Here is a 22,707-nt window from a genome sequence, read left to right as displayed (position 1 = left end):
CGATGGAGTGGGCAACTTGCACATTTCAACTAATGTATTAAATCAATATGCATACATCGACATTATAAATCAATTTTATTTTCCTGAAGACAACGACCAGATTTGAACCCTATTGAACATCTTTGGGATCATCCTAATAATGAAGAACAGCTGAAACCCGTCTGGTGGCAGGGTGGAGTATAATTCCCGCTGATATACAACAAAATTAGTACAGTTCACGCTGAATCGATTACGTGAACTACGTGAAAATTAAATAATATGAAATTAAGTGCTAATTAAGGTATCAAACCTAATAAAAATGGTCAAAAGCCATTGAAATGATAATTTGCGTTGCAGCTGTGTGTGAAAATTCCAGAAATGATGCTAAGCGGGTAAAAATTACGAGGAAATTTCTCTTAAAATTTTGGAACTACTACGTCAGCATATTCATGTTTTTATTTCAATAAATTGATAAATAAAAGATTGTCGAATGCTTTAATTGTAAATTCATGCATGTGTGAAGACTTGGTGCAGTGTATATAAAGTGTCGCCCTTCTTCTGACTGCAAATCCTAGCGACTGTAATCAAAGTGTGTACATGATCAAATCTGTGTAAGTCTAGTATTGATTGGCGGTTTGCGTCATCGCGTCTTTTTCTTATAAGCAGGAGAGCAAGTTTGTTAGAAGGGACTTCTTAACAGGTCCTGGAAAGTATAATGCCAGACGCAGACGCTTGGCATTTGTCGCAAAGTAAGCAAACCGTTTGACTTGATTCCTCAAAATCTCCCTCCTTTCCCGCGCGAATCCGAAATCGGGTTGTTTTTGATGGCTACCGCAAAGCGCGCTCTTTTCACCTGGAAGGCGGTTTCTGATAGACTTTTGACTGCAAGATTCCGGTCTAGGTTAAGGAACATTACAATTGTATAACTCCCAGCGTCACGTCACTGGTGGCACATTGTTCGAGCACAGAGCCTGCCATAAAGTCGGTTGGTTCCAACTGACGCACACTGTACAAGCAATCAGATCGATCATTTCACCATCAGCAGTAGATTTATGAGTTGTGCGTAACAAAGGAGGTGCTGACATCGGCTTCGAAAGGGATCACCATCTAATGGTCGCTTGCGTTCGTCACTTCCCGCAAGGTTGCAGAGTTGCGATCTTCTCAAGTTGAGTTGCCATTAAAAATGCTGCTCGGGTGCTACGTAGGTCGTGGAAGGAGATAAATGTAGGGAAGAGGTTGAAGACTATTGACCGTTGTGATTATGGGCGTTCAAACTTCGATACCGAGCGAAATCCCGAAAAGTACAGCGTAGTGTGCGTCGTGTATAAAGGGAATTTGCTCTTGTGTTGGTCCGGCAAACGAAAAATCCCGTACAACGCAATGTTTTCAGAAGTGTACACCTGCATTACGAAAGAGCTTGCATGTGGTCGAAAATCCTGAAGTCTTAACTGGGCTTTACAATCACCTCGCAGAGTAATTTATCGCTACACCTGCGGATCTGCTACTCTCACTCGTACGGGAATCTTGGGGAACCGAGAGAGGAAGAAGGGGATGATCTCGAGTGAACCGCATTTCCGGTAACGGGGAACGATGGTGCGTGGGTATGGTTGACACGCTTTACCCCACCAAGGGGTATTTACTTGCAAGCAAGCCTAGTGTGTTCTGAATAGGTAACAATGACAGACAGGCTTTGTTAAGGCGACTCCATGCATCGACAATGCGTGGATGTGTCACAAGCGCTTGCAGCAAATTCTCTTTAATTTAATTTAATTTAAAAAACCAACTATCGATCGGGTCAATTACGAGCGCTTGCAAACCTACACAAACACTATCCACTCGTTTGTATTTGCGAGGCCTTGTTGAGATTTGGCAAGCGTGTGAACTTGCCACAATAAGGTCATGCAAGTTTAGTTTTTCCCTTGATTTTTTTCTGCAAGATCATCCAGGAATACTAAACTCTTAAACGTGAAGCTATAGTGCATCATGTACAGTGAGTGCGAAAAGATAACACACTTGAAAATTTCTCTCTATTCTCAGTTTGACAAAAATTTGTTGAAAACCCGGCATTGAAGAAGGGAACAAGTAGTTCCCGAAATATCATTATATGTATGTCAAATAAATACCACTACTAGCTACGGAGGCGGTGTTGCGATTTAAAGCCTTGACCTATTCGCTAGAAACATCGTTAATACACATTGACTATAAGGTTTGTTTATTAACCCTAAACAAGGAGGTTCGAAGAAAATATTTTAGGTACATATATATACGAAAAAATAAACAAAATTATTATAACGGGGCCGCTACTTTTTTCCTAAACATACCAAGATAAAAAGACAATCAATCGGGATATGGTCAGTCGAGTCAAAAGCTTTGGAGCAGTCAGTATAAATTGTGTGTTTCTCAAAAACGGCTATATCGATTGACACGAAATTTGTTGGGAAAGTGAAATTGTGAACACTCACACATGCAATTATTAACATCATTTTATGTTGAGTTTATAAGTTTAATATTCTAGAAAAAAACATAAGTTTGATTTTTAAACCAGTGTCGGGCATATTTGTATTCGTAAATATGGATATTCATAACTTCGTACGATGATTTTTAAGGTTTTGTGTATAACAAAACCGAGCAAAACTGAGCAATTCAAAATCTCGAGTCAATGTTATCAGCCAATGGAGAACTGCGATATGCTCCTCACATAGCGAAACACAAAACCTTTTATACCTGAGGCGTCAAGCTTCCGGTTTCCCGACATGTTTATGAATACATTCGGATTCGAAAAAGTGAATATGTGGGTATTCATATAAGTGAATATGAATACGGCTTTATTCTCACGTCCCAAAGTGAATACGAACGTATTCGTATTTACGAGTACGAATAAGAATTCTATTCGGTGAATACTTGTATTTCCAAATGCGAATACGATTTGTTTTTTGTATCGAAATAATAATATTCGGTTGATTATGTTGTACGTATATATGTATGGTGCAGTCGGAGTTATTATCCAATGAGAAAATTAAAAGGCGTTGCAGGTATAGACAAAAAAGTAAGTATGTGCTTAGATAAGCTCGAAAGATATTTTCAAGCCTGAAGAATTGTTTTGTGAAGAGAAAGCACTTGAAAGCAAATATGTTTGTTTCTAAATGGAGAATAATGCAGCTAACAGTGCGCACATATATTTGTGCTTACCACAGTTTACCATTTTGGGTTGCAGCCGACACCATTGTAGATATGTACACAAATGTGTACGAATTGCAGTTTTTGGTAGTTTTCCTGAAGTTGGGATGATGTCCTAAACATCCGCAGAAATAATTCCTTTTCTCTGACGGAGGTCTAATCACTACTAGTTTTGTTATTTCTAGAGCCACTTGACTACGGCAAGTTTCAATATCATGATTATACTTTTACATATGGTACAATATGAAGCTTTGAAGCATTCATCGTATGTATGCCCCTTTTTGTGACAAAAAGCACATGTTATATTTTGTAGGACCCCCTTTGATCCTATTTGTCTATTACAGTTGGACATTTAATAATAATAATAATCGTTGGCGCAACAATCCATATTGGATCAGGGCCTTGAAGTGTGTTAGAGCACTTTATTCAAGGGCCGTAACGGTATACTACAGTGAACTGTAGGAGGCAATGATGGTCAGCACTACAGTGAACTGTAGGAGGCAATGTGATCAGCATTGCGCTCGCCCGAGATTATTACCCTGATTTGACTCAGGTACTCATTCACAGCTGAGTCGACTAGTATCCGACGTCAAGTCACGGTACAAAGTCCCAGTGCCACCAGCGAGATTTGACAACCCAGTTCTCTAACCACTGAGCTATTCGGACATTTGCCAAGTTCAAATAGGCATTGTTTGGTTGCTGGGCATTTAATGGATTTGTTATACCTGGTGCAAGTCGAACTTCTGCAGCTTTTCCATATCCAGAGCCCACTGTGCTACGGGTTCGAGTGTTCTATCATCGACGATGAGTAGATATTGACATAGGTGCGGGTTGTTTACGACACTTTTGCAGAGTCTTCTAGGTGTTCATGGGTGTGGCTAGCCGCTGTCCCAAACTCTGACGTTGCTGCCTTCCTACAGGTGCTAAACTGTTGTTGTATCCAGACAGAAAAGTTATCAAGGGTTCTAAAGGAAATTGTTTTATAGTAAGCAATTTATTTACGAGCCGACCCCGCTTGTGAACGGAACAAAGGCTGAAGAAGAAAAAAAAATTATTTACTATGTCCTGATATGTTTCGCAAGATAAATAATTTCTAGCCAGCAATTTCTCGGTCTCTTCAAAGGTTGACAGCTTGCTGCTCATAATTAATTGATAGGCCTCATCCCTAAGTCGAGTGGGTAATAATTGATCGAATATTGTTTGTTGGTTGGAAGATTGCCCAAATGCCAATAAATCTGCTCTAAATTTTTCGCTGATGTCTCTAATTTCAGTCACTTTTTGCTGTCTTTGCAGCTGTGTCTGCTCAAAATGTTTATTTAACTTTTCTCATTCAGAATACGTTAGGTCATTCAATTCTTTCGCTTTCTCGTAGATCGATTGAAGCTTATTTACTAATACTCCTCCTGAGATGGTACCACTGCGTAGTCGTCTGGGTGGCTGCTCCTCCTTGATGCTGGTAGTTTTGGTTGACATACGGGTCCGTTTTTGTTTCAATATTGGTTGAAGAGTTCAAGTTTTTGGAGGTTATGGCTTTGCGTTTTCACCCTATCAACAGTTTTCATCAATGTCTTCTTTAACATGTCCGGTTCTGGAAATATTTTTTAAACAAATATCCGCTTTTCTGTACAAAAGTGTTGGAGTTAAACTGACTATGTTAGCTGTCCAACTGTGAGGAAGTTAGCAATGGTTGGTGTTGAGGATTTTCAAGCTCTCATATGTTGAACACTGGCTTCTTCAATCCTATCGGCCTGCGACAAAATGTTAATGTTATGTACTGCTATTACGCACCTTGGGAATATTTCCCCAAAGAGCAGCAGCACATTTAAGATTTTGCTAGCTTCTCTAGCTTATATTCTTGTACGGGCACTCCCCAGCCTCATCTGCGTTTCACTCCGCAAGTTGCGACTACTCTTAGACCGAATAAAAGAATAACCTCGCTTAGGTGATAGTTCTTTATTAATCTTTCCTATTATGTAAAACCAAAACCTATGGATACATACAGATTTGTGCAAGCTACAGTTTCGGGCCAAAACATAACTATACAATATGCTAGAACTCCCAGCTGATAAGCACAAAAGATCCATTTGACGAAAGCGCAGCAACTACGCAACTACAACTACGCCTTTCCTAATATTGAGTCTCTCTATCCTAAAGACGAACAAAATTGACTTGAAACCAACAGGTGACCAATCTGTCTAGTGTAAGAACTAAAACAAACACTTTGCCTATCCTCGACTCGACTTTTATTTTAATTTTGTGTTTGCGAAATCGGTAAAAATCCAGAAAATCGCGGAAACACCGTTTCGGTTTTCTGCCCATCTTATGTGAGAACCTCTCTATGCACGATTTTCCATTTGTACGTAGCTAAGAATACAGAATATTCTGTCATATGTTGCCAAAATCCAAGGTGCACATACATATGCCCAATCAACGGCATAAATACTATGTCCATCCTATTTAAACAAACATAGTCAATTGCCGCATGACGATGCATACATATATATATGCCCGTCTAAATTGATCTATCGCATCTTCATGCATTTCTACTTTACTCCGTGCACAAAAGCATATATATGTTATGTATTTTCATTGAAAATCGCTGATAACCAGGTATACATATGTCTATTATATTGGTTAGTATCCGCAAAATTTACTAGCTATACATATACATACACATGTCTACCTCGAGTAATTGACACTAATATGCAATTAACTAAAAAAGCCAAGAAAGAAAATACCCTCATGGACCCCGCCGTTCATATAAGTTCATTTTATATGGTGATGACATCATACACGTCTTAGAGTGCAATAAATTGCGAAATTTTGATCTTCTATAACTTTGTTAATAATAGTTGGATTGCCTTCAAACTTTTCAAATTGTTTCCTATGTTATCACCTATGCTGATGTCAATTTTGTACTTCTGGGATGTGAGAGAGAGAGGGGGTTTCCGGTAAATTTCTAAAACATGGTAATATACTATTATTAACTCTATTTGTGCAGATATCGGAACAGGATGTATTTTGAGGCCTAGATTTCATATAAATGCATCACTGTGATTTTTTTTCAGATTTTTCAGTTGAATAAATTCCGAGAACGAAACCTTTTTGAGGCACACATTTTGAGCCCTACTCCCCTATGTTTCACCCAATATCAGAAATAAAATCAATTTCGAAAACTACTAATCGACCCCTTTCATTTGCTGCCCCATATTACTATATTCTGAGAAAAAAAGTACAAGCCTCTTTCGCAAGAAATAGTGCCACTTGCTATATGTAAAAAGACACACAGACTACATGTTTCACTAAATTTCGTGATAATCGGTTCGCATCGTTTCCGAGTGAATTGGCTGTGACAGACAGACGGACGAGCTGACAGACATTGAATCGATTTGAATAAGATTTTATTTCACACAAAACCTTAAAAATCCAATTCATCAACATGCATGAAGTGTATAAAATTGTATACATAAAAGCAGCGATACTTGAAGCAGATGGTGAGAACTGGTGGGCGTGCGAGTACTCAGAGCGAAGCGGCATAGGAGACTGTACTGCTGTTACGTACCTAAAATGCCTCTTGGCGTGGACTTTTCATATCATAATAGATATTTGTGATACCCGTGGGAAAAAGAAAACCGATGCCCATATTTTTTTGAATGTACAAAATATATGACGGTGAAAGGGATCTGTATTGACTTGTTTAAGTCCAACACCAAGGTACCCAAGATATTGAGCATTACTGTTGCATTCATGACAAGAACGGAAAATCAACGTTACGAAGGCACAGAAGGAGCCTCGGACAGGATGGACTTTACAATGACGAAACCGGCAAGGACAACGCAATAACGATTTGCGCATCTTCTCATGGAACGTGCTGCTCCCTGTACAGAGATGAAGCTGCCAAGCAGCTAGCCTGATACCCTGTCCCAATATAGGGCTGAAGTAAAAGCCTTGCAGGAAATGCGTTGAACAGGAACCGGTTTCCTGGAGAAGAGGCACTACACCATATATTATAGTGACCATTCAGTAAATCATGTTCTTGGAGTAGGTTCCTTAGTCAGCCAAAATATGAAACCGGGTGTTATCGGCTTTGAAATATAAGCGAATCGCTATGCACACTCCGCAAATTTAGAAATAGAAGCCTCATAAACGTTGACGCCCCTACATAGGAGACTTCAGAGTTGGAGAAGAATTCCTTCTACGGCGTATTCAGGCGATACTTCGGCTCCCATAGTTTACATAGGAATATCAATGATAACGGGCTCAGGATTATTCAGTTAGCAGTATCGCACGAAATGGATGTTGAAAGTACCTGGTTTGCGCGGAAAGCGGTCCACAAACATACGTGAGCCTCTCCAGACGGGACCATTTCCATCCAAATTGACCATATGCTGATCGAACGGCGCTATCTCTCAGCCTTGATGAACGTCAGAATATATAGGGGGGGGCCAATATAGACTCGGATCACTATCTCGTTGGCATGGTGCTCCGGGCTCGAATTACACCTTAATCCCCTCTGACAATCAGGTGAGAGTGAATACTGAAGCTATTCACAATACAACCCTCCGTAACACCCATAAGGGGAAATATATACCGCAAAAACCGCAGCTAACAGATGCCCTGGAGATGAATCATCAACAAATGATCTTCACGACCACCTGAAGAGTGTTATCATTGATACGGTCAAAAACATACTTGGCCCCAGCCGCAAAAAAGCCGGAATGGCTAGTTTGACGATGAATGTAAACTAACAACGGAACCGAAGAATGCTGCATACCGAGTAATGTTGCATTGCAAAGAACGCGGACACGCGCAGACACCTACCAAGAACTTCGTCGAACGAAGAAGCGACTTCACGGAAGAAGGAAACCTGGGGTCTCCGAGCTCGAAAAGTACAGTGAGCAACCGCACCAGGCGCAGAAGTTTTACAAACAAGTCAGCAGGATGAAGCCTTATGCACCTCGATGCTCATCCTGCCGATACAAAGAGGGAAATCTGATTTCCGACAGAATGGGCATATTGGAGCGATGGGTTGAGTATTTTGATGAACTGCTCAACAACCAAAGTATTGGCGAGTGGGAAGTCCCGCCAACTGAAGACAGACAAATACTGCCACAATCAAGCACGGAAAAAACAGGTCCATACAATCCGTCGGCTTAAACACCATAGTTCGCCATAGGAGCCAATGGAATTGGTTAAATATGGAGGCGACAAACTACACCAAGTGGTTCATCATCTGATGCTCAAGGTGTGGGACAGGGAATCAATGCCTGACGACTGACAACGAGGCGTTATCTGTCCCATACATAAACAAGTCGGAATACCGGAAGCTCGCGCTTCGGGTATAAAGGTTTTGTGTTCATCTTATGTAAGAGACGCACATTTTTCTGTCCGTATATAGCTATAAATCCAACATAATCCTTCATATTTTTCCAAACTACGAGACATACGTACATATTAGAGCCATAGATATCACGCTCACCCTAAACAAACAAACTGCCTATTACCTGCTGTACACATATATGCACGTATCTAAATTTATCGTACCCATATTTCCGATTTACGTCTTATATCTATCTGAATTAGGCACTACCCGCAAAGTTCATTAGCACGCATATATTATATAGCTACATACACACATGTCTGGTTGACAAATAACTAAAAAACTAAAACAAAATAATTGTCTGGCACCCAATTCATAAGAATTCATTTCGTTGTGGTATTGACGAATTCATATCTGATGATGACGTCATGCGGGTTGTAGAGTGCACGAAATTCACAAAAAATTGTAAAGTTTCACCCCCTATAACTTTGTTAATAATAGTTGGATTTCCTTCAAACTTGACCAAACTGTACATTATATTCTTCATTACACGCATGCCAAATTTTGTACTTCTGGGATGAACATGAGGGGACGTGCCGGGTAAATTTCTAAAATGTGGAAATATACTATTATTAACTTTATTTGTGCAGATGTCGGAACCGGATATATTTTGAGGCCTAGATTTCGTAGAGATGCATCACTGTGATTTTTTTCAGATTTTCCGGTTGGATAGGTTCTGAGAACGAGACCTGTTACACTTTTTGTGGGTCATATTTTCAACCCTCACTCCCCTATGTTTCATCTAATATCAAATATGGAACCAGTTTCGAAAAGTACTAATTGAGACCTTTCATTTGATACCCCACATGGCAACATTCTATGAAAAAAAATTTGCACCCTCCATTCACATGTACGGGGAGCCCCCCTTAAACTTAACGCAAGATGGCGCCACTTACTGCATGTAAAGGGATCACCAGATTACATACTCTCACCAATTTCCGTGACAATCGGTCCAGCCGTTTCCGAATAAATCGGGTGTGACAGACAGACGGACAGACAGACACCGTCTCGATTCTAATAAGGTTTTGTTTCACACAAAACCTTAAAAAGGGGATACCACACAGTGCAAAAATTATAGAGGTATCACGTTGCTGAGTACCGTCTATAAGATATTCTCCGTTATCTTGAACATCATTGGCCCATACCGGAGAGTTTTCACTCCAGGCAAATCAGTAACAGATCAGATTTTCTCTCTGCGGCAAGCGATGGAAAAACTTTTGGAATATGGACATCAGTTGCACCATTTTTTCATCGAATTTAAAGCCGCCTATGACAACATAGCCAGGGTAAAAGTGTGCATGGCCATGAGAGAATTCAGTATCCCGACGAAATTAATAAAACTGACTAGGCTGATCCTGACCAATGTACGAGGCCAGATAAAAGCAGCAGGATCACTCTGGAGATCATTCAACATCAACAACGGTCTAAGACAAGGTGATGCCCTATAATGGGTTCTCTTCAACCTGGCCCTGGAGAAAGTGGTTCGCGATGCTGAGGTAAATTCAAGGGGCATCATCCTCTTCAAGGACAGTAGATGTCCTACGCTGACGATATTGACATTATGGGAAGAACAATCCGAGATGTATAGTCTACCTTCATCCAAATCGAGCAGTCGGCCCGTGATCTCGTGCAGCATATTAATAAAGGCAAGACGAAGTACATAGTGGCAACGTCAGCGCCAAAGAACCAACAACATCGAATCGCACTGGCCAAACAAAAACATTAAAAATATGAGGTTACAATTTTGAGACCGTTGAAAATTTCTCCTATCTATGGTCGAAAATCACAACCGATAACAGCTATGACGATCAAATGCGCGCCTGGTTGTTGGCAGCCAACAGAGCCTATTTCAGCTGAGGTTCGTTACTAAGCCAGGCCTAGACCGGATATCGGTTGTTCCGTCATTGATGATGATGATGACGACATTGCGTCTGTACTCTGGAAAGCGAAGAGCTGGGATGCAACACTGGGGCTTAGTGAGTCCTTCAATTGGGTTAGTGAGTAGGATAGAATTCCATCTGACTGGCAAGAAAGCACCACTGTGTCATAATAAAATAAAGAAAAGTAGTGCAGCAGAATGTCAATATAAATGTTTCGTTTGGAAAACATGTGTTCGAGATTGTAATATTACAGTCATCTTTCATATATTTCGTGGAGCTATACAGCATTACTTTCTGCCTATTCTAGTGCTTTGTTCAAAATTAAAATCACTTCAGAAGATGATGATATTAATCAGTCATCTATATTTCTAGAGTTATGTTTCGGCTATATCGAGTTTTAACTGTTCGATTTCTAAGTCTGCATAATAGATTCGTAAGATATAATATGAAGAGATTAAAAAGCTAGACAACTTGGGGGATGCGCCCAGAGCAGAGTCAACTCACCAGACGCTGCTTAACCTCTGCCCTGGGAGCAGCAACACCCGAATGGCTACAAATTGGTGTTCGGCAATTTAAATCCAACTCCCAACAAACTTTAATAGCAATTTGAAAAGAAAAGAAAACTGCGTCAAACTTTACTCTCAATGCATTCTAGACAACTCTTGCCATTTTGAATTCCCTGTTGAAAAAGCATTCGTGCCTGCTTCCATTTCCGAGCTACCATTAGGCGCAATTCCAATTGAGAACTTACACATTCTAATGTCCATTTCTGTTTTCATTTAAAGGTATAAATCATAATAATTCGAAAAATTCCGCAAATATGAGATTTTCCGAACTTCCAATGTCGAGAAATATTAAATAATTAAATATAATTCAAATTCACGAAAACGATTTGAAGTCACATTTGCCAAGTTTGGTAAAGAAAGCTACAGAGAATTTACAATTAACTAGAACTTCTAATTATGAAAATACTATGTGGTAAGAGAAAGAAATGCTGGGAGCAAACAGCCTGGGGGACAATAAAAAAGCGAAGATGAAGCGCATGGGAATATTACAAAGTATATACAATATATTAGTGGCAGCCTTAGGGAAAGTGCATCATCATTATTTGATGATTGATATTTGATTATGCTCTATGTTATGGCCTACATTGTTGCATAATGATTGTAGGATGAACTTAAAGGGGGCTTTGCAGTCAATTACTGAAGATTATAGTAATATACTATTATTAACTTTATTTGGACAGATATCGGTAATGGAGGGTATTTCGGAACATAGGCAGATTTTTCGGTTTCTGAGAATGGGACCGTGAAAAAAATGATCAATTTCGACCCCCGTACTCCCCACCTTTTCAAGAAATGTCAAAACTAAGACCTGCTTCGGAAGGTACTAACCGAGACTTTTCATTTTTTTTTGCAATTGCGGCAAGATTTGCGTACTTCTCAAAAATTTTGTAATTGATGGTACATCTATCCCAAAGCAATTCCCTTGTCATAAATGATATTGAATCCATTTCAGTCTGCTTGCCATAGATCAGAAAAAAAAGTATTATTTTCGCAGCTAATTAAATCATTTCCTTCTTTTGCAGGAGCTCACAAAGAAGTATGATGATAAATACTTTGGACCTCCAATCAACCGAATTGGTATACGTAGCTGAAGGAAACGCTAACATAGTTTTGAAATTAACTAAACTTAAACAAGTTTTACGTTTACCAAAACTAGAAAAATCAAAAGGAGGTGGAGATCATGAGCTTTTTTGTTATTTACATCGTAGTGTGAAATACATAAGTATATTAGCAGATATGTGTGGGCACGAATTCATTTTTCTACCACGAATCGTTAAAATACCAGAAGATGAAGCAAAACGAATAAATGAGTTTATTACGAACTTTCGGCCGGGTAGGTATAAAGAAATTCTTTAAATATTGTACATTGAAATCATAGATTTTTCTCAAGTCAATAGGCTTGGGAAGGAATTCAATGGAAAGTATGCTATGCTTATGCAAGACGCTACTGCAGGATCCACTTCAGAGCCAGTAAGTATTTAAGTAGAAAGTATAGACTGAATTGTATTCAAAACTTAGTTATTTTGCTATAAACGTAGATAATCTATCTTTTACACTGTTTTCCATTGGTACATTGAACGTATTGTACGTGTGTGGCAGGAAACCTAGTAAGAGAAGTGAAATATTTGATGCCATCCCAAACCCGAAGAAGACCAACTTTTTAATGAATGAATAATTTATAGTATCCCCAATTTGTCTGATAATTTCTATATATACTATTGATGAAAATAAGCGGGAAAATGAAAAATAGTTAAAATGATTTGCATTCATGTAGTAATATTTCTCCTAGGAAATGGAAGGCACAATGTCGGAGATGGAGCCTCGGAATTCTGTCTCCATTCATTAATTTTCGGTTGTAATATTCATTTTATTTTGTTTATCTGGATACGCTCCCTTGGATATATCCCATCTCGTTGCGCAATCTTAGAGGCGAAAGGTGCTGGTCAGAGATTTAATTCGTCAGAAATACCGCTACCTAAGATTTTTTCCTGAACACAAATACTGAGCATTGTCCCAGAATATGTTTACATGTGTTACTCTTCTCCTCGTATGATTTTCCAGATAATATCCTCAGATATTCGCAGCTTCCCAGATGATAATTTAGATTACAAGTAACCTGAGTATCCCACAAGTGCTTTCAGTTCATATTTTTCCGTGAGTATCCTGGAATTTCGGGTTCCTAATAAATTTGCCCAATATATATGTCTGTGAAGAGCTTTCCGACTCCGCAGAAGGGTTTTTGCCAATAGAAAGACGTTGCTGCTCCTTTCATAGCTAGCTTATCTGCTGCTTTTGCCCTCTATCCCAGCATGATTTCGAACCCACAGTAAGGAGACTTTGTGCAAGTGAGTCGTGTTTAATTTATCAAGATATTCCCATATCAGTTTAATTTAAGTGCCTTGATCTGGTGGTTGGCTTTGTTGCTGACACTTTTCTTTCTCATTGGCGTTGATGGCCTCCATATTGCCTTGATTGGAGGACTTGAATGGGTTCAACAAACGAAGTCATCTTTTCTCAAACACTTCGACTATTGGATTTGGAAAATGAGGGAACCAGGGTCGGACCAAAGATAAACACCAGCAGACTAAGGTTCTCAGCCTGACAAATCGCCGCACTTTTCCTACTTGCATTAAGGAGTCTTCATCCTAGCACTTTTTGCATATTGTCTTTTTTTTTGCATTTTTCGAATGTGTCGACATTTATAAGTGCTGTGTTAAAAAATCTTGAAGATCCGAATAGTACTTTTATAATTATAACGCTGTTTGTGAGACTCATTCGCCTACGAATCAGAATCAAAAAGTCTGTTCTATTGTGCAGAGGCATCAACGATGCCCTGTAAATTGCGAAGGCAACGATTTTCCGGTTAAAAAATTAAACGGGTTCTCCTCAAAACAATGTGCACATATAGTACCTATCAAATCCCACGCATACAAGAAAATTATGTGTGTGTAAAACAAAACCTTATTAAAACCGATTCCAAAACGGATAAACCGATCCGAACGAAATTGGGTGGATAGATGGAAATTATGAAATGCCACGCATACAGCGAGTGATGTAAATTTAGGTGGAGTTTAAAGGGGGGGCTCCCCACTACATGGAAAAGGGGGCTTTAAAGAAAAATTTCACCGGATATAGTCGTGTAGGGTATCAACTGAAACTGACATTAGTTTTGGCCTGAATTGCGAGTAAGGAGTCAAAATGTACGCACTTAAAGTGAGGCAGGACTCATTTTCGGAAATTACCCAACCCAAAAATCTGAAAAAAGTCAGGATGGTGCGCTTAGATGAAATCTAGGCCTAAAAATATGTCCCATTCCTGATATTTGCTCAAATGAACCTATTAAGAGTATATTACCAACTTTAGAAATTTACTGAAAACCCCCCTTAAATTCATCCTGCCACATTTTATGGAAATCCGACTATTAGTGTCAAAGTTGCTGCTATAATTTTTTCAATTCAAACTTATCAATTTCCTGCGAATTCACCGCATCCTAAGCCATACAAATAAGATGTTGACGTCATAATTATCGAGAATAATTGACATTCGAATGAAATATTAGAATTCCATTCATGAAGAGTCAACTTCTTCTTTGCCCTCTTTTGTATCTGATGTAGGTTGAATTCTTCACATTTTGCTAATAATATTAAACTCAGAGTCTGAAGCGTATAAAGTTGACTATTATCAATACAGACCTTTCCATCAAATGATTTATTTAAATCGCTTTCTAAAAACTAGAGGGCAATAGAATTTTTAGCCATGTGACACGGAGCTGTCATGTGCTCATCGCTCCTCACATCTTGTTTTTCTTCAGCCTGTGTCCCGTTCACAAGCGGGGTCGGCTCGTCGTGATTGGTTTCATCATTTTATTTTATCAAATGCCTGATCTGGATGCAATTTCGAGGCTTTTAAATGCTCATCCAGCATATCAAGCCACCGTTGTTTCGGCGGGCCTTTTTAAATTTTTTATTTGAGACGTGCTCTGATACGCCGATCACAAAGAACACCAGTTGTGGAATGTCACTTCATCCAGATCGCATTAATGCGTGAAACAATTTCATTACGCAGTTCTCCATTGGCTGATAGCATTGACCCGAGATATTTAATTCACTCAGTTCTGGGCACGTTACTGCAGCTGACTGAGCACTCAGCTGTGAGCACTCAGACCGTGGTTGCCCGTTGTTCTCGACATCCCCCAACTAACGGAATATCCCTAATTTGTTAACGTATCGCGGGATTTCCGTCATGTAGATGTGATGCTACCCACCGTAAGTGGAGAACATCGGCACCGGAGATGTGGTGCCTGATGTATCCATAGGCGAAGCATTCACATAGGAAATGCACCGTGGGTTCCGCTTCCTCATTACAGGAGGGACACGTATCATCTTGAATAATTCCTATTCTGAACATATGTTCAGCTAATGAATTATGACCTGTCCGAATGCCTACAATACTCCGCCTTAGCCAATACTGTTAGTACTCCAATTGCTGATTCCGGGCCGTGCATGGGGGAAATTGGCCCTTCAATCGCTCGCCAATCACCCAGTTTGCCGCCCTGAGGATCGCATAAACTTCGGCTTGAAAAACCGTTGCATATTATCCCAAAGGAGAAGCCCACTTCGGGTTTTTATTCGAGAGGTAGACTCCGGCTCCAGAACCCTGTTCTGTTTGTGAGCCATCGGTGTAGAAGACTTTCGTATATTCCGCCACGTATTACCTCTGGGATTTCCCAGGTCTCTCTACGCTTCAGGGTAACTTCATATCTTCTACTAAATAAATGCATGGGACACGAAAGACATATCAAGAACTGGATCCAATACTCCCAGTAACTCTTCCAATGTTCTGTGCCCTCCACGTCCATTGTTTCCCCATAATCTAGTCGAATTAGTCTATGAGCTTGCATTGCCTTGAATAAATATATTTAGAGGCTGCAAATTGAATAATGTATTTAGAGTTGCGCCGGATATCGTGCTCATGGCACCGATGATATCTACAGGTCTTCGTTGTGTGGCTAGTTTACGGTGAAAACCTTTTGTCTGACCTTAATCCACCACACTACGGATGCATAAGCGAATATCGGCCTAATGATAGCACATTACCACATGAGCCTAGGTCCGTCTACACAGCCCCTAAGCTGTGAGAGCTCATTCCAACTTTACCTCTACATGTTTGTTCCAAGGAACCCTTTTATCTAGAGTGACTCCCAGATATTTCACTTCTTCGGAGAGTTGAAGGGTTGTACTCCTCATCCCTGGGAGGCAAAATCCATCCAGTTTTCTCCTTTTTGTGAATATCATTGTGGTTTTATTTGAATTAACTGAAAGATCATGCCTGGGCACCAACTGTCTATCAGATCAACGGCACGTTGCATATTTCGTATATTTCTACACACCGTTCCAAGATCCCAATCAACAGCGAGTACAGCCACATCATTATCAAATTTTGCAGTTCGCATAGTAGTGAGTCGATCAGCATACTCCACAGAAGTGGCGAAAGCACACCTCGTTGGGGCAGCCTTTCATTGCTTCTGATGTCAGATAGCGATCCGAGCAATCTCTGCGTTAGCATAGCATTGATCCACTTAATTAAAGCTGCGTTGCGATCACAAAGCTTTTGAAAAGGCGAACAGTCAAAAGCCCTTTCTATGTCCACGAACACCCCCATCGCGTACTTACCATTCAAAGCTGCATCCTCTGCCTTTGTAACCAAAGAATGAAGAGCAGACTCACAGGACTTTTCACGCTGGTAAACATGTTAGTTTTCATTAAGTGGGTGCGAACTTAGCGCCCTTCCGCGAATGTGACGCTCAACCAGTCTCTACAGACATTTCAGAAATAATAATGTTAAACTGATTTGCGTGAAGTTCTTTGGCTTTTGAATACTCATCTTTCTCAGGTTCCGGTATGAAGACTACCTTAACCTTTTGCAAAAAGGAAGGCACGTAGCCCAGAGAAGACATCCTCGAAAATTATTTCTTAGAGGTTGCTGTAAGTGCTCCATACCCTCCTTTAGCATTACCGGGTAGATGCCATCCACGCCACGTGAGCACTTGTGTGTTGAAGGGGTTGCAAGAAACGTCGACTCTCCCCCTGCCACTTCTCTCACCCGTTCTCCCGGGTGGTGTACTTCCAAGAGGGTCTGTACTGAATCCAGTGTGGAGCTTGTGAAAGTACCGTCGGGTTTTCTAGGAGAGTCCAACTTGGCCGACTCATCCCTTTTAAGGACTCTGCACAACTTTGAAGTCTCTCTTTCGCCTTCCAGTTCTTTACAGTGCGCTCTAAAAGAGTCTCGTTTCGAACACTTAACGAGCCTCTTATATTCACGCTGTGAGCTCCTGAAATTTAACCAGTCTTCGTTCTTATTACTTTTGCAAGCACGGTTCAGAAGTTCGCTTGCTTGATTTCCTGAGTTTTTACAGTTCCCGGTTCCACAAAGGAACCGTTTTACTGCTTTGGCTTCGGGAAATAGGACAAGCCTTTTCATAGCACTCTAAAAGTGTGCAGTTCAGAGTTTTCAATTCATCCTCTAGCGCCAAAGGAAGTGCTTAGTCGCCTAAGGAGCTCTACTTTATTGCCAATAAGTTCATTGAACTTTGTCCAATCCGTTTTCCTATAGTTCTGTCTTTGTACTGCAGACTATTCGCCCGCAATAGTCAGATAGAATTCCAGGTATCGCTGATCTGACAATGAGATCTCGTCTAACACTCGCTAGTGTGTAATCAACTCTAACACTTTTGAGATACAGATTGTTAGGTTAGGTCAATTACTTCGCTTCTTCTCGGTCCCACGAACGTAGAGGCGCCCCTATGTTTGCAGTCATAAAACCAGCTGAAGTGATGAAATCAAATAGCTTCTCTCCTCTTCGTTTGCATTTGCTACTGCCCCAGCAAATATGTTGAGCATTCGCATGGCAATCTATTAAGAGTTCGAGACCATTTGATTCTGCATACGCCACCAGATCTCTAAGCTCTTGCGACGGTGGACGATACAAAGAATCATAGAGATCGCTATTTATCTGATATTGTACGATGACCGTATCTAAATCCTGGGGACAGAACTGTCACAGCATGGTTGCCTCTAATCCTCTTGACATCAGGACGCAAGCTCTCGGTGTTATGGATCATTCATCGTAGGAGATCCTAGCCACCTTTACTGATCCAATGCCACAGATTCTTTTAAATCGAACCCATAGAGGAGGCTTTGGCATACTGCAGGTTAATTTGACCAATCTTTATGTTTTCAGACATAAACTTAGTCTAATGTGTTATGGAAAACAGTTAGAAGTGTATGCCGCAGTCCGCGTGTGACGGGGTTTCCCCCACACCATACCGCCAGAGACGGACGCCCCATATGGGGGTTGCGGCCCTCTATGCACTATCCTCCGCGCGCCGCTCCATCGTGGGAGAGCGCACCGAAGTTGCTGCAATTTGTTCTATATTGTGAGTCGAAGACCATCATTGTTCTTCGCTCTCAAAGTGGAAATGATGCTCTACAGTTTCCTGATATGACTGAATTTCAGTCTATGTAGGAAAATGTGGAGCACCATATGGTGACTTTCTCTGAGCCCATTTAGACTCTTTCGGTCTAGTTCGAATACCAAGTTCAAACCCTTCGCTTTTGTAGATTTGTCCTTCCTGGCTTTCATGAAATTTACCCTCCAGTGTAGAAAGTCCATGCCCGGATTCTGTTCACCTAGCATGCGGATGATATTCTCTACCTTCTTTCAAGGGCCCGGTAACCAACATCTGACATATTCTGTCCTGCGTAACTCAGTGTTCACATAGTGAACTTGGGTCGACCGCCGGGATTAAGGCAGCTTCGCCAGCGCACTCAAAATGGAGAAGTCCATCGCGAAAACCTTGATTGTTAGATCGTGGCTTTCGTTCCAGGCTCCAGCATTTTTTTCCACACGCATTCCTGGAGGATGGTAAAATGTCCCTCTGACATTTTGCCATCCTTGGAGGAAACTCCTACGACTGCAGGCAGAACAGAGGCTGCAGCTTGCGCATATGTCCTCTTCCTTCTCGCCTTCGTGTTCGTATTCCTATCGGAGGGCCCAGCTTCATTGAGATCTTTTCTCTCTCTCTCTCTCTCTGATTTGATCACCTCCCGGTACACTGGTCCTAATCCCCGCGGGACGTTAGGAGGTAAGCCCTGGTGCGGAACACAATAAAGCGTTGGCCACAACAGATGTGTTGGTCTTACATTTCTTGCACGCATAACCGCTGACAGAAGTGTGAATCTCACAGGGTTTCCAGTTTATCCCCACCTTCCGCCGAAGATTTCGCTTTCCTTGCGTCCGATTGCTCTAGGACATTACCGCACCTAGTGGTACAGGCACGTCCATGTTCTCATTCCCAAGTTGCTTCATCTTCCTTCGCAAGTGCCCTCTTCTGCCGCCGGCCTGGGGCCTTTCCAGGTTCACTGTATCCGGAGCGTTTAGGATCCATTTCCACATACCGGCGTTAAACCAGTAGCGTTCATGTCACCAGCTCTTTCTTCCGCTCTTCCCCGTAAGGGTGAAGACTCTGACAGGCAGGATTCAGTCTATAGTCGCCCCTCCGTAGTGGCCGAAGTTCCTCCTGCCGAGCTTTCCTCTTCCGTTTGCGGGTAGATTTGGGCTGTTGCACCACGGATGGGCCGGCCATAGTCTGATTTCCAATTTCTCCCAAGTTGCGAGTTACCATACTTTCCTTTCTGGCTAACTTCGCCGTAGGCACTAAACGCAAGCTTTCCACTGAGTCGGAAACTATGCTTTCTACAGATTTATCTATAGGTGGGTATGAATGAGGTGAGACCTCCAAAATCCGCACCTCGGCCGCGACATGATTGCTCATGGTCGCGGGTGGATACGAAGTCTGTGACTTTTTACCACTTGGAGAATTTAAATCCTTCGTTTCCATATTCATATTTTGGACACCCTTAGTGTAGTAGTAAACTACTACAGGCTGCCCCGCCACGATGAAAAATAGTGTCCGGGGGCAGGCCTTGACCGGATAGTGCTTGTTGCGCCTTTGATGATGATGAAGGCTATTTCAAAATTCGACGATAGCTTCAGCATGTCTCTAATAAGCTACGTACCGTACGCAGGCACTCACTGGCAATGAATGTTCTAAACAAAAGTTCCTTACCTGAAAACTGGTCACTCCTAATACAGTTAAAACCTCGAAGATTTGACGAGGAACGTTTTACTCTTCAATTACCTTATTAAAGTTATCCCGTAATTATGATTGGAATATAATTTTACCTCAAATGTGTATGTAATTGGTTTGAAATATGAAAATTTGTTTTTCCTATTCGCTAGTGTTGATTTATGTTTTGCAAATACCGATATTTCGGGAACCACTTGTTCCCTTCATCGGTGCTAACAAGGACTTCGTGAAAAGACAATCGGATAATTTACATTCCATTTCGGCAGTAATGGTAAATAGTTAAAATATAGCAACTTTTGACAAGTACAACGTCCGCGAAACGAACGATGTAAAAATGGAAAAGTCAATATGTTGTTAATTGCATATTAATTATGCTGTGTACGTGTGAGGGTGTGTGTTTGAGGTGGGGGAGTGGCAAAGCCTCTGAGCACTCAGTCCTTAGTGGTCCATTGTACTCGATTCCCCCGTCTAACGGAATATCCCGAATTCGTTTATGTATCGCAGGATTCCGTTAGACCACATCAACACCAAGTCTGATGTCTGATGCGTCCATAGGCCGGGCACTCACATAGAAAATGTTCTGTGGATTTCACGTCCTCATGATAGGATGGACACGTATCATCTTGGTTAACTCCTATTCTGAACATTTGTCCAGCTAGTGAATTATGGCTAGTCAGAATGCCCACAATACTTCTGCAAGTCTTCCTGCTTTTCGACAGGATAAACTTCGCAGTATGTTTATTTGGTCCTGACAGGAAAAGTTTGGTGTGTCTTATAGCATTAGGGCTCCGCTACTTATCATTATGGCAAGCTCGTTGCCAGGTTTTGATAGCAATGTCAGTCAATGCTGCTGACGCCTCAATTGCTGGTTGCGGTCCGGGCATGTTGGAAGTTGAAGCCTCTCTTGGTAAGGCATCCGAAATTTCATTTCCCTCTACACCACAATGACAAGGCTACCCAGAATAATTCCACCGTATTGAATTTAGAAACAGAGTTCAATTGATTTCTACGTTCCTGGACGGTTTTTGAAGTGATCAAAGTACTATTTAACGCCCTCAATACAGCTTGACTATCGCTACAGATTGCGATGCCCATTCCTGCATTATTGGGCCGCCTTTAAGATCGCATACAATTCAGCCTAAAAGACCGTTGTGTGTTGTTCTAAGGGAAAAGCCCACTTCTCTCTTGCTCCAGAACTATTTTCTGTTTTTGAGCTATCAGTGTAGAAGACGCCAGTATATTCTGGTTCGTCCCAGGTTTCTCTTCGTTTCAAGATAATATTATATATTGTACCCAACAGATGTATGGGCATCCGAGAATCGGAAGGCATTCCTCAAACTATATTCAATTCTTCCAATGCTCTGTGCCCCCCACGTCCATTGTTTCCCCATAGATCTAATCGAATTAGTTTATGAGCTGCTCTCATTGCAGTGCTCTGAATAAACAAATCCCAGGGCTGCAAATAGAGCAATGCATTCAGAGTTGCGCCGGATGTCGTGCTCACGGCACCGGCTGATACGCAGACACTCAGTTCTTTGCAGTGTGGCTAGTTTACAGCGAAAACTCTTTTGTTTTACCTTAATCCACCACAATGATTTTCATTTAGTGGGTGCGACCTTAGCGCCTTCACGCGAATGTGACGCTCAACCAGTCTCTCGAGATATTTCAGCGAAAATGATGTTAGGTTAATTTGCCTGAAGTTCTTTGAATTCGAATAGTCATCCTTCCCATGCGTTGGTATGAAGACTACCTTCACCTTCTGCCAAGAAGAAGGCACGTAGCCCAGAGAGGATATTCCTCGAAAAATATTTCTTAGAAGTTCTTCTAAGTACTCTATACTCTCCTTTAGCATCGCTAGGTAGAGATGCCATCGATGCCAGGTACTTTGAAGTGTTCAAATAGTATAGCGGCTCTCGCCTTTTCATAGCAACATCCGCTCCTGCAGTGTTCCAATTCCCCTTGCAACACCTTCGTGTTTAAGGGTTTGTAGAAACCGCCAATTCTCTTCTTCCCACTTTTCTCGCGTGGTATACTTCCAAGAGAGTCGATATAGACTCAACTTTGGAGTTCGTGAAAGTACTATCCGGTTTTCTAATCTGGCCGACCCATCCTTATTAAGGACTCTGCACAGTCTGGAAGTCTCGCTTTCATCTTCCAGTTCCTCACACAGTATGTTCTAAAAGAGTCTAGTTTCGAACGTTTTTTGAGCCTCTTATGTTCACGCTATTAGTTCCGGAAGTTTAGCCAGTCTTCATCTTTATTGCTTTTGCAAGCACGATTTGGAAGTCGTCTGGTTGATTTCCTGAGCCTTTGCAGTTCTCGGTTCCACCATGGAACCGTTTTACCATGTTGGCCTCGGGAAATAGGACAAGCGTCTTCAAAGCACTCTAAAAGTGTGCGATTCAGAGTTTCCAATTGATCTTCTATCGCAAAAGGAGTCCTTGGTCGCCTAGGTAGCTCAACTTCGTCGCCAAGAAGTTCATTGAACTTTGTCCAATCCGTTTTCCTAGGATTTCTTCTTTGTATTGCAGGCTGTTACAGCCTGCAATACAATTCAGAGTTAATTCCAAGTAAGTG

At 41.3% G+C, this 22,707-nt stretch overlaps 1 protein-coding gene across 6 annotated transcripts in view; it reads left to right on the top strand.

Moving 5' to 3' along the window:
- Nucleotides 1-22,707, top strand: part of LOC119646822 (inositol-pentakisphosphate 2-kinase) — a 42,266-nt gene that overhangs the window by 6,337 nt on the left and 13,222 nt on the right. For 5 of the 6 annotated variants that reach the window (XM_038047441.1, XM_038047440.1, XM_038047437.1 and 2 more), the window contains 2 exons: nt 12,005-12,315; nt 12,373-12,452. In XM_038047441.1, coding sequence (XP_037903369.1) covers nt 12,021-12,315; nt 12,373-12,452 — 375 coding nt within the window. In that variant the 5' untranslated portion in view covers nt 12,005-12,020. Of the gene's footprint in view, nt 1-12,004; nt 12,320-12,372; nt 12,453-22,707 lie in introns of all 6 variants that reach the window. The other variant, XM_038047442.1, reaches the window with a different exon arrangement.

Source organism: Hermetia illucens, chromosome 1 (assembly GCF_905115235.1).
Source record: "Hermetia illucens chromosome 1, iHerIll2.2.curated.20191125, whole genome shotgun sequence".
NCBI classification, from domain to species: Eukaryota; Metazoa; Arthropoda; class Insecta; order Diptera; family Stratiomyidae; genus Hermetia; species Hermetia illucens.
This window is presented reverse-complemented; position numbering and strand designations above follow the sequence as displayed.